Consider the following 11,273-nt stretch of genomic DNA (forward strand, 5'->3'; position numbering starts at 1 on the left):
GACTCTTACCTAGTCTCTGATAGATATTATACTAGTCTGAAACTAGCTGACTCTTACCTAGTCTCTGATAGATATTATACTAGTCTGAAACTAGCTGACTCTTACCTAGTCTCTGATAGATATTATACTAGTCTGAAACTAGCTGACTCTTACCCAGTCTCTGATAGATATCATACTAGTCTGAAACTAGCTGACTCTTACCTAGTCTCTGATAGATATTATACTAGTCTGAAACTAGCTGACTCTTACCCAGTCTCTGATAGATATTATACTAGTCTGAAACTAGCTGACTCTTACCTAGTCTCTGATAGATATTATACTAGTCTGAAACTAACTGTCTCTTACCTAGTCTCTGATAGTTATTATACTAGTCTGAAACTAGCTGACTCTTACCTAGTCTCTGATAGATATTATACTAGTCTGAAACTATCTGACTCTTACCTAGTCTCTGATAGCTATTATACTAGTCTGAAACTAGCTGACTCTTACCTAGTCTCTGATAGATATTATACTAGTTTGAAACTAGCCGACTCTTACCTAGTCTCTGATAGATATTATACTAGTCTGAAACTAGCTGACTCTTACCTAGTCTCTGATAGATATTATACTAGTCTGAAACTAACTGACTCTTACCTAGTCTCTGATAGATATTATACTAGTCTGAAACTAGCTGACTCTTACCTAGTCTCTGATAGTTATTATACTAGTCTGAAACTAACTGACTCTTACCTAGTCTCTGATAGATATTATACTAGTCTGAAACTAGCTGACTCTTACCCAGTCTCTGATAGATATTATACTAGTCTGAAACTAACTGACTCTTACCTAGTCTCAGATGGATATTATACTAGTCTGAAACTGACTGACTCTTACCTAGTCTCTGATAGTTATTATACTAGTCTGAAACTAGCTGACTCTTACCTTGTCTCAGATAGATATTATACTAGTCTGAAACTGACTGTCTCTTACCTAGTCTCTGATAGTTATTATACTAGTCTGAAACTAACTGACTCTTACCTAGTCTCTGATAGATAGTATACTAGTCTGAAACTAACTGACTCTTACCTAGTCTCTGATAGTTATTATATTAGTCTGAAACTAGCTGACTCCTACCTAGTCTCTGATAGTTATTATACTAGTCTGAAACTAGCTGACTCCTACCTTGTCTCTGATAGATATTATACTAGTCTGAAACTAACTGACTCTTACCTAGTCTCTGATAGTTATTATACTAGTCTGAAACTAACTGACTCTTACCTAGTCTCTGATAGATATTATACTAGTCTGAAACTAACTGACTCCTACCTTGTCTCTGATAGATATTATACTAGTCTGAAACTAACTGACTCTTACCTTGTCTCTGATAGTAATTATACTAGTCTGAAACTATCTGACTCTTACCTAGTCTCTGATAGACATTATACTAGTCTGAAACTATCTGACTCTTATCTAGTCTCTGATAGATATTATACTAGTCTGAAACTATCTGACTCTTACCTAGTCTCTAATAGATATTATACTAGTCTGAAACTAGCTGACTCTTACGTAGTCTCTGATAAATATTATACTAGTCTGAAACTATCTGACTCTTACCTAGTCTCTGATAGTTATTATACTAGTCTGAAACTAGCTGACTCTTACCTAGTCTCTGATAGATATTATACTAGTCTGAAACTATCTGACTCTTACCTAGTCTCTGATAGCTATTATACTAGTCTGAAACTAGCTGACTCTTACCTAGTCTCTGATAGATATTATACTAGTTTGAAACTAGCCGACTCTTACCTAGTCTCTGATAGATATTATACTAGTCTGAAACTAGCTGACTCTTACCTAGTCTCTGATAGATATTATACTAGTCTGAAACTAACTGACTCTTACCTAGTCTCTGATAGATATTATACTAGTCTGAAACTAGCTGACTCTTACCTAGTCTCTGATAGTTATTATACTAGTCTGAAACTAACTGTCTCTTACCTAGTCTCTGATAGATATTATACTAGTCTGAAACTAGCTGACTCCTACCTTGTCTCTGATAGATATTATACTAGTCTGAAACTAACTGACTCTTACCTAGTCTCTGATAGTTATTATACTAGTCTGAAACTAACTGACTCTTACCTAGTCTCTGATAGATATTATACTAGTCTGAAACTGGCTGACTCCTACCTTGTCTCTGATAGATATTATACTAGTCTGAAACTAACTGACTCTTACCTAGTCTCTGATAGTTATTATACTAGTCTGAAACTAACTGACTCCTACCTTGTCTCTGATAGATATTATACTAGTCTGAAACTAACTGACTCTTACCTAGTCTCTGATAGTTATTATACTAGACTGATTATAACTGACTCTAATATCTGATGTTTTACATCTTATCAGATCTATATTCAAGATAGATAACAGATGAACTAAATATTACGCAATCTGTGACCAAAATATTGGCGTATCTGTTCTATCAAATCCAAATAAGCATTTTCCTTACCATTGATTAAATTATAAATGGGATTGTAAATAGGTTTTCTAAATTTTTATATGTGTATCAGGGACATTGCTAGCATCAATTTGTGGCATTCCAATTTTCAACCAGAGGTCTGAGGTCTCTGCAATTCCAATAAAACTAAGTAAATATGACGTCATTCATGACGAGGGGCCTTTTTTGATAAAGCATTTTGCAGGGTGGGTGACTCTTGGCAGTGGGGTCATTATTGACCAATTTGAATCTCATTGAGATTTTTCTGAATTACAATCCGTTGTGTGGTTCTGTGGCAATGAACAGAGATAGCTCACCAGGCAAGGTATAACATACGCCCACTGGCAGATGTCAGAAATGATAAACAGTCTTTAGTGACTAAAATATGAATATTCTCATATTAAAGAGAAATTCCACAATTTTTTTTAAATCAATATCAATAACCCAAATACATATAATATCATTGTTGAAAATTAAAACATGACCAAGATCTCATCAATATAAATAAAAGGCTTATGTGCTCATGAACAAATTTTGAAGCATTTATCTAAGTTAAGGGCTATAACTAAAAAAAATCTCATCGAAAAATCGTCAAATTTGAACTTGACCAAGATATTATCAATATAAATGATCACACCATATTTCATTTAAATCAGATGAACACAAGTCCCTAATGAGCTCACTGCCATATTTTGACGCGTTTTTCCAAAGTCAAGGGCAATAACTCATAAACCGTTCATCGAAAGACTGTCACATTTGAACTTGACCAGCATCTCATTAATATATATGATCCCACCAAATTTCATAAAATCAGTTGAAAACGGTAGTCTTTATTGCGTTCTTAAACATATTTTGATGAGGTTTTCCAAAGTCAAGGGCAATAACTCAAAAGACGTTCATCGAAATATTGTCAAATACGAACTTGTCAAAGATCTCATCAATATAAATGATCATACCAAATTTCATTGAAATCAGTTGAAAACCGTAGTCTCTATTATGTTCACAAACAAATTTTGACGCGTTTTTCCTAAATCAGAGGCAATAACTCAAAAACCATTCATCGAGAGACCGATAAATTCCAACATGACCAAGATCTCATGAACAAATTTTGAAGCATTATATCTAAGTCTAGTGTAGTCTCTATTATGTTCACAAACACATTTTGACGAGGGCAATAACTGAAAAGCTGTTCATCGAAAAATTATCGAATTCAAACTTGACCAAGATCTCATCAGTATACATTATCATGTCAAGTTTCATTAAAATCAGATAAAAACTGTTGTCTCTATTGTGTTCACAAGAAATGTTGACGGATCGACGGATCAACGTACGTACATTTCCATGTGGGTGTATAAAAAGCTAACCGTGTCAATTCAAACTGTCTACGCAGTTTGTATTCTTTTTGCTCAAACCAACAGAGAGAGAGCGCACTGCGTACTTGCCAGAACCAACCACAGAATTTGCAAAATCTTGGCAATCTTTTGCATCGACAATAGCGTTTCCTTAATCAACTGTTTACAAGTTTCACAAAGTCCATTCAGAGTCGTTGTGTGGCAGTTGTCAACGCACATGATGGTCATCACGCTACTGACCTTGTGTACCATCAGTACTAAGTGAAGTTAGTTCAGTTCCGACTTACAGAATGTATTTTATATCAACATCAAAGTGCGGGTTTTTCTTCCAAATTTAACTTGCCAGTATAGACTTCATATGCAGTTTTAGACCGAAACATCTGTTTCTATCCCAGCCTCTGATGGCTATTTTGACAGGTGTCAGCTGGTGTAGAGACAGAAATAACATTCCGGATCTCCCCAGGTGCGGTGGTTTTAAACCTATTTTAATCGGATCTGCATAACCCAGGTATATTTGGAAAGATGAATATTTTTGTAGTTCAGTCATACCATCATTTTCTCCTTACACCATTTATGCCATGTCTCCGATTCCATCAAAGTTTTTATTTGTTGTGAAACTGATCTAGCATCAGCAATTTAAAACTGCCAAAAGTTCAAAGGTCACAGAGTCTCGTGATACTAACAAAACAAAAGTAACAGTGATGCCCAACACTAATTTACAATCATCTTAAAGGTAATTCTATAATCTTCGGAGGTGTGGAAAATCCCCATTTGACAGGGTCTTTTTCTTCTGACTCTACTCCAGCTGACAACTGTCAAAATATCCATCAGAAACTCAAAAAGTGGCAGATGTTTCGGACTTTAGCTGACAACTGTCGAAATATCCATCAGAAACTGGAATAGAGGCAGATGTTTCGGACTAATGCAGTTTTTATTTTTTTTACTCAAACCCAAAAAGAGCTACTTTAACGATTAATTTTTGCTTGCCACGTTTCTCTTCTCTTCTATATAAACCCATACCAACTTACCTTCTCTACTCACAACTCTATCAAGAAGACAAAATGACTGTCATATCTAATTTGATGTTGGTAATTGTTTTACTGTGTGTTGCTTCTTTACACGTTGCCAGCCCTAAACCTAATTTACGCACCAGAGAAGCTGTTGACGGAGAAAATGAAGGTAAAATTATTCATCTATAACCTAGAGACGCATATGTGGGATGGGCAGTTATTGTGCATGATCTAATTTCTTTTGAACTATTCTCGTTAATGGCCCCGTCACATCGGCAAGCTTCTTACTGCGCTACTACTACTGAGCGTGATTTTAGCGTATAGGAAACACCAGACATCGTGCAATTGTGTTCATTCGTCAAGTCACGGCGTTTATTTTGAACGCGTTCAACGCCAAGATTCTGCGATCTTTTTACTTGAAAATTTCAGATACGTAAAGGGACACATTTCTCTAGATTTTCAAAAATTTGAGCAAAATAAATTTCAACCTACAAAAAAGCCGATCAGGATATTGTGAATTGACTTATACCTTGACTACAATAGCTACCTTTCTTGTTCGCAATAGTTTGACATTGTGAAGATGAGGGTACTATTAAAGATGGGGAACGACAGTAGTAAAACACACAAGATAAAACATCTAGAGTGTAATCTTTGAGTATAACAAATTATATGTGAATATGGTATTTATTTCAGATTGTTTTTACATTAAACGAGGCAGAGTCTTGAAATATCCACTTTCGAATTCAGCTTATACTAAATCCGAAGGCGAATGTAGATCATTATGCCAGAAGAGTAACAACTGTACCGCAACTTGGACACGCAGATATAATTTTGGTGCAGACATGACATTCCTCTGTATTCTGTTCTCAAAACCATATAAATTTGTGGCATCAAATATCAATTTGGAGGGATGTGTAAAGTTATTTATATCGTTGAGGGGAAGTAAAACACTTTCGTATTATGGACGGATTTGTCATTTGTTTGACATTGAATACAGTAATGTACCTGCCAATAATTTTGAATATGATTTAGGTTGGATAGTAGAAAAGAAAGCTTGTTCGACATCGGATACAGTGAGATACCTGCCGTTAAATTTAGCCAGGGAAATGATTGAACAGTAGCAGAGATAACTTGTTAGAGCTATAGGAATATTGAGATATGACCAAACCCTTAAACACCTTACCCTCCACTCTATATTATACCAGTAGTGACAGTTTAATAAGTTTTCAAACTGTAACTAAAATTGGCATATTTTATTATTTCTGATATTTTCTTTGTTTCTACTGTTTTCTATTTCTTATTGTAGACACACTAGGTGTCGTATTTTCCTTCTAAAATCTTGTATTTAGTTGCAATTGAGCTTGTAATATTAATCTAATAAATTTCTTTTGCTTGAAGATTTTTATCTATTGTAAAATATAGAAATCAATTTTACCTACATAAAAGGATCACTTTAATAACGAGGTCGTACAAAGGGATCACTTTAATAACGAGGTCGTATAAAGGGATCACTTTAATAACGAGTTCGTATAAAGGGTTCACTTTAATAACGAGGTCGTATAAAGGGTTCACTTTAATAACGAGGTCGTATAAAGGGTTCACTTTATTAACGAGGTCGTATAAAGGGTTCACTTTATTAACGAGGTCGTATAAAGGGTTCACTTTAATAACGAGGTCGTATAAAGGGTTATTAGATTAACCCCTTCAAGAACAGTGTTGATATTTTTGGTTGAATGAAATGACTTCTTTATGGAGGTATTGAGGTGGCCTATCTTGGGAGAGAGGCATGCATTGTGAGGGGTGGCAGGGTAGGCACTTATTTGCCCAGTGGGGGGTAGTTTAATATGGGGGCGGGGGTATTAGAATCAAAACAAGGAGGTACTTAAGATGAGGATGTGACCCCCTGTAAAAAGATATTTCATCTGAACCCATACTAAACTTCTTGCCCGGCCCAATTGTGTTCCGGGTGGGGACAAAACTGAGGACATTTAACTCTCATTCCTGGCCTCCCCTCCCCCTCCCGTTTGACAACCGACTAATTCCATTAATGCAACTAAATACCATACACCATTGTCCCTTCAAATGTATTACTTGACCCTCGAAACAATCAAGTCTGGCTAATGGTCTGATTCAATTCCATAGAAATACCACTAGGTTTGACCTAGTTAAACAAATCAGATCTATGTGCTGTTTTTAATGTATTTGAAACAACACATCAAAATTCTGTAAAATACCACACAAATACATGATAAATAATTTTATTTACAATATGAAGAATCAAAGTCATCAAGCATATCATTCAACAAAAATATTAGAACACACCTGGTTAATATTATTACACTAACATGAACAATTCATCTCTTAATATGTTTTTCAATTAACAAGTATGAAAGATGTAAAGCAAGAATACCAAATAGACATCCTTAATTATGTGGATCCTCAAAAAGTGATGCAGAGTTGACACACCGAGTTGCAGAGTGATCAGGTGTTCCATTAGAAACAAGGCCCTGACTTGCTAACTACACAAATAGATCTTGAGTAAAAGGTTTACAAAAATAATCAACAATATAAAAAGTCTGAATCTGTAGAAGCTGGAATTTTGTTCTGTTTATTTTTATGAGGGTTACACCTGGTCCCCAGTCTTACAAATTAAAGTTGTCGTAAAATATAGAAATTACACTGAAGCACACAAAGTTAATAAAATACTGATTTGCGAAACATAATTTAAATAAAGCTTAAAGTTTAGAGTTGCCAGCTTTTGGCTGAATTTCTTTTAATTTCATAGCCAGTGCCATGTTGCCTTTAAATTTTAATTTTCCTTGAAAGAAAGCTGTCTGTGGATTCAGTTTACCAGTCATCAATTTTAATAGGTCATCATCATTCATTGACAATGTAACATCAGCTTTCTTGTCCCCACCAAAAGTAACCGACCCTTTTCCATTTTTAGCATCTACATACCAAGTTCCTGTCTGCCCTGCACCATTTTTAACATTAAAGCAAAATATACCATTCATTTTCTTCACAATATTTGCTCCATCTTTTTCTAAATGACTTCCAATCTCTTTGAAAACTTCTTTTGATTTGAAATCGTTTTCAGAGCTAGCACTGACATTGGCAGCTTGTAAACGATTTTCCCTTGGGTAACCAAGACGATATAATGATACAACTGCAGCTCCACCTAGACCAATATTATGTTGTAATCCAACTTTTGCTCCTTTCACCTGGCGTTTATCTGCTTGGCCTCGTAGCTGCCAGGAGAGTTCAGCACACTGGGCTAATCCTGTAGCTCCCAATGGGTGACCTTTAGACAATAGACCACCACTAGGATTGACAACATACTTTCCACCATAGGTATTATCTCCCCTGTCGATGAATTCTCCAGCTTTTCCTGGTTCACACAAGCCTAGGGCTTCATAGGTTATTAATTCATTGGCTGAGAAACAATCGTGTAATTCAATAACATCAACAGCATTTCTCTCAAAACCTGCTTTAGCGAATGCCTTGTCAGCAGCTAGTTTTGACATATCATAACCAACAATTTGCATACAACTTCTATCTTGGAACACACTGGGTAAATCTGTAGCCATTTCCATAGCAACAATTTCAACCGCCTGACTCTGTAGGTTATGCTTCTCCACGAAATCTTGACTGGCCAATATGGCACAAGCGGAACCATCTGATGTTGGACAGCACTGTAATTTGGTCAATGGCTCGTGGATTTTTGGTGCTGCCTTAACTTGGTCTAGCGTGTATTCGTCTCTGAACTGGGAATAAGGATTGTTAACGGAATGTTTATGATTTTTGTAGGCAATTTTTGCAAAATGTTCTGGTTTGGTGGAATATTTCTCCATATGTTCACGGCCGGCATTTCCAAACATCTGAGCTGTAATAGGCCCGGATTCAAAATCTCTCAGTTGGGTCATCACTTCGACATGTTTATCCATAGGACTTGTTCTATCAGTATATTTGAACTGTAATGAACCTCGCTCCATTTTCTCAAAACCTAAACACAGCACACACTCTGCCATTCCACCCTCAATTAAATTTTTACCCATCAAGAGAGCTGTGGAGCCGGTGGAACAGGCATTGTTGACATTGTAAATTGGTATTCCAGTCAGACCTAGCTGATACAAAGCCCTTTGACCGCAAGTTGTATCACCATAAACGTAGCCGACACAAGCCTGGTTGATTTCATTATACGACACTCCTGCATCTTGAAGTGCTTTCGTCCCTGCTTCTTTAGCCATTTCTGGATAGTCGAAATTTTCACGTCTGCCTGGCTTTTCAAACTTGGTCATTCCGACACCAATTACAAAAACCTTTCGCCCCATAATGTAAAAAAATGTTTACCCTTCAATTCAAAAAGATTCAAAAGAAATGAAGTTATCTAAAAGTCCAATATATTTCAGATCAAAGTTCATGGAATGTTTTTATTATTAAGATAAAAAGAAACTAAAGCTTTACGCATGCGTAAGGATCATTTCGTATCCGGTTTATTGATATATCCTTATTTGTAGCCTTATTTTTCTTTATATCAAATGGCGGAGTTCTTGTAAATATCTGCTGATAAAAGATATTATGAATTTCGAAAACGATTTCGAATGTAATATTAACATTTTTCGTTTGTTCTCAATTGCATACTTCATGATTTGGAAAAATTGGTTGTGGTCTGAAATCGTTTTTTGTTTCTACGGACTGGAATCGAATTTGGACAAGAAATGATGGCATTCTAGACATAGAATATATATATCTAAAAGAGATAGGAAAGAGGTCTTCTGATCTTCCGATCATCGTACCAAATGGCGGAACTTTCCATACATAGCAATATTATGGCTTTGAAAGTTCATTCATGCATCATTATACACACTAGTATCATTAAATTACATGCTCTTACCACCCCAGCTTCATTAAGACTACAAGCTCTTACCACCAAGAATCATTTAGACTACAAGCCCTTACTACCAAAGATCATTATACACACTAGTATCATTTAGACCACATGCTCTTAACACCCTAGCATCATTTAGGCTACGTGCTCTTAAGACCCCAGCACCTTAGACTACATGCTCTTACCACCCTAGCATCATTTAGACTACATGCTCTTAACACCCTAGCATCATTTAGACTTCATGCTCTTAGCTCCCCAGCATCATTAGACTTCATGCCCTTAACATGCCCTAGCATCATTTAGACTACATGATCTTAACACCCCAGTATCATTTAGTCTACATGCTCTTAACACACTCGCATCATTTAGACTTCATGCTCTTAACACCCTAGCATCATTTAAACGACATGCTCTTAACACCCTAGCATCATTTAGACAACATGCTCTTAACACTCCACCATCATTTAAACTACATGCTCTTAACACCCCAGTATCAATTAGACTACATGCTCTTAACACCCCAGTATCAATTAGACTACATGCTCTTACCACCCCAGTATCATTTAGACTACATGCTCTTACCACCCCAGCATCAATTAGACTACATGCTCTTAACACCCCAGCATCATTTAGACTACATGCTCTTAACACCCCAGCATCAATTAGACTACATGCTCTTATCACCCCAGCATCAATTAGACTACATGCTCTTAACACCCCAGCATCAATTAGACTACATGCTCTTAACACCCCAGCATCAATTAGATTACATACTCTTACCACCCAGTATCATTAGACTACATGCTCTTACCACCCCATCATTATAAAACTACATGCTCTTAACACCCCAGCATCAATTAGACTAGATACTCTTACCACCCAGTATCATTTAGACTACATGCTCTTGACACCCTAGCATCATTTAGACTACATGCCCTTAACACCCTAGCATTATTTAGAATACATGCTCTTACCACCCCAGCATTATAAGACTACATGCTCTTACCACCCCAGTATCAATAGACTACATGCTCTTACCACCCCAGCATTATAAGACTACATGCTCTTACCACCCTAGTATCATTTAGACTACATGCTCTTACCACCCCAGCATTATAAGACTACATGCTCTTACCACCCAGTATTATTTAGACTTCATGCTCTTAGCTTCCCAGCATCAATAGAATCCATGCCCTTAACATGCCCTAGCAACATTAAGACAACATGCGCTTACCACCCCAGCATCAATTTAGACTACATGCTCTTAACACCCAAGTATCATTTAGACTACATGCTCTTACCACCCCAGCATCAATTAGACTACATGCTCTTACCACCCCAGCATTATAAGACTACATGCTCTTACCACCCCAGCATCAATTTAGACTACATGCTCTTAACACCCAAGTATCATTTAGACTACATGCTCTTAACACCCCAGCATCAATTAGGCTTCATGCTCTTAACACCCCAGCATCATTTAGACTACATGCTCTTAACACCCCAGCATCATTTAGACTACATGCTCTTAACACCCTAGCATCATT

At 36.5% G+C, this 11,273-nt stretch overlaps 5 protein-coding genes across 5 annotated transcripts; 3 read left to right on the plus strand and 2 right to left on the minus strand.

Annotated features, from left to right (window-relative positions):
* Positions 1–4,877: 4,877 nt before the first annotated feature.
* Positions 4,878–6,235, plus strand: LOTGIDRAFT_237778 (hypothetical protein). The gene is made up of 2 exons (XM_009047816.1): positions 4,878–5,007; positions 5,532–6,235. The coding sequence occupies exons 1-2, from the start codon at positions 4,890–4,892 to the stop codon at positions 5,957–5,959; spliced, it is 546 nt and encodes a 181-aa protein (XP_009046064.1). The 5' UTR covers positions 4,878–4,889; the 3' UTR covers positions 5,960–6,235.
* Positions 6,236–6,297: 62 nt separating this feature from the next.
* Positions 6,298–6,537, plus strand: LOTGIDRAFT_137625 (hypothetical protein; the record flags this gene model as incomplete). The annotated part of the gene is made up of 1 exon (XM_009047817.1): positions 6,298–6,537. A coding segment is annotated over one exon (240 nt), but the record flags the coding sequence as incomplete, so codon positions are not given.
* Positions 6,538–7,080: 543 nt separating this feature from the next.
* Positions 7,081–9,271, minus strand: LOTGIDRAFT_199394 (hypothetical protein). The gene has a single exon (XM_009047818.1). It carries the CDS (start codon positions 9,167–9,169, stop codon positions 7,574–7,576), a length of 1,596 nt encoding a protein of 531 aa, XP_009046066.1. The 5' UTR covers positions 9,170–9,271; the 3' UTR covers positions 7,081–7,573.
* An 827-nt stretch (positions 9,272–10,098) lies between these two features.
* Positions 10,099–10,482, minus strand: LOTGIDRAFT_137704 (hypothetical protein; the record flags this gene model as incomplete). The annotated part of the gene is made up of 1 exon (XM_009047819.1): positions 10,099–10,482. A coding segment is annotated over one exon (384 nt), but the record flags the coding sequence as incomplete, so codon positions are not given.
* Positions 10,483–10,819: 337 nt separating this feature from the next.
* LOTGIDRAFT_137653 (hypothetical protein) lies at positions 10,820–11,266 on the plus strand (the record flags this gene model as incomplete). The annotated part of the gene is made up of 1 exon (XM_009047820.1): positions 10,820–11,266. One exon carries the CDS (start codon positions 10,820–10,822, stop codon positions 11,264–11,266), a length of 447 nt encoding a protein of 148 aa, XP_009046068.1.
* Between the last annotated feature and the right edge of the window lie 7 nt (positions 11,267–11,273).

Source organism: Lottia gigantea (genome assembly GCF_000327385.1).
Source record: "Lottia gigantea unplaced genomic scaffold LOTGIsca_117, whole genome shotgun sequence".
NCBI lineage: Eukaryota > Metazoa > Mollusca > Gastropoda > Lottiidae > Lottia > Lottia gigantea.

Coding starts and splice junctions, on each gene's coding strand:
- LOTGIDRAFT_199394 (XM_009047818.1), bottom strand. CDS start 9,169: ATGGGGCGAAAGGTTTTTGTAATTGGTGTCGGAATGACCAAGTTTGAA.
- LOTGIDRAFT_237778 (XM_009047816.1), top strand. CDS start 4,890: ATGACTGTCATATCTAATTTGATGTTGGTAATTGTTTTACTGTGTGTT. Junction 5,008..5,531: donor TGTTGACGGAGAAAATGAAG/GTAAAATTATTC, acceptor TATTTATTTCAG/ATTGTTTTTACATTAAACGA.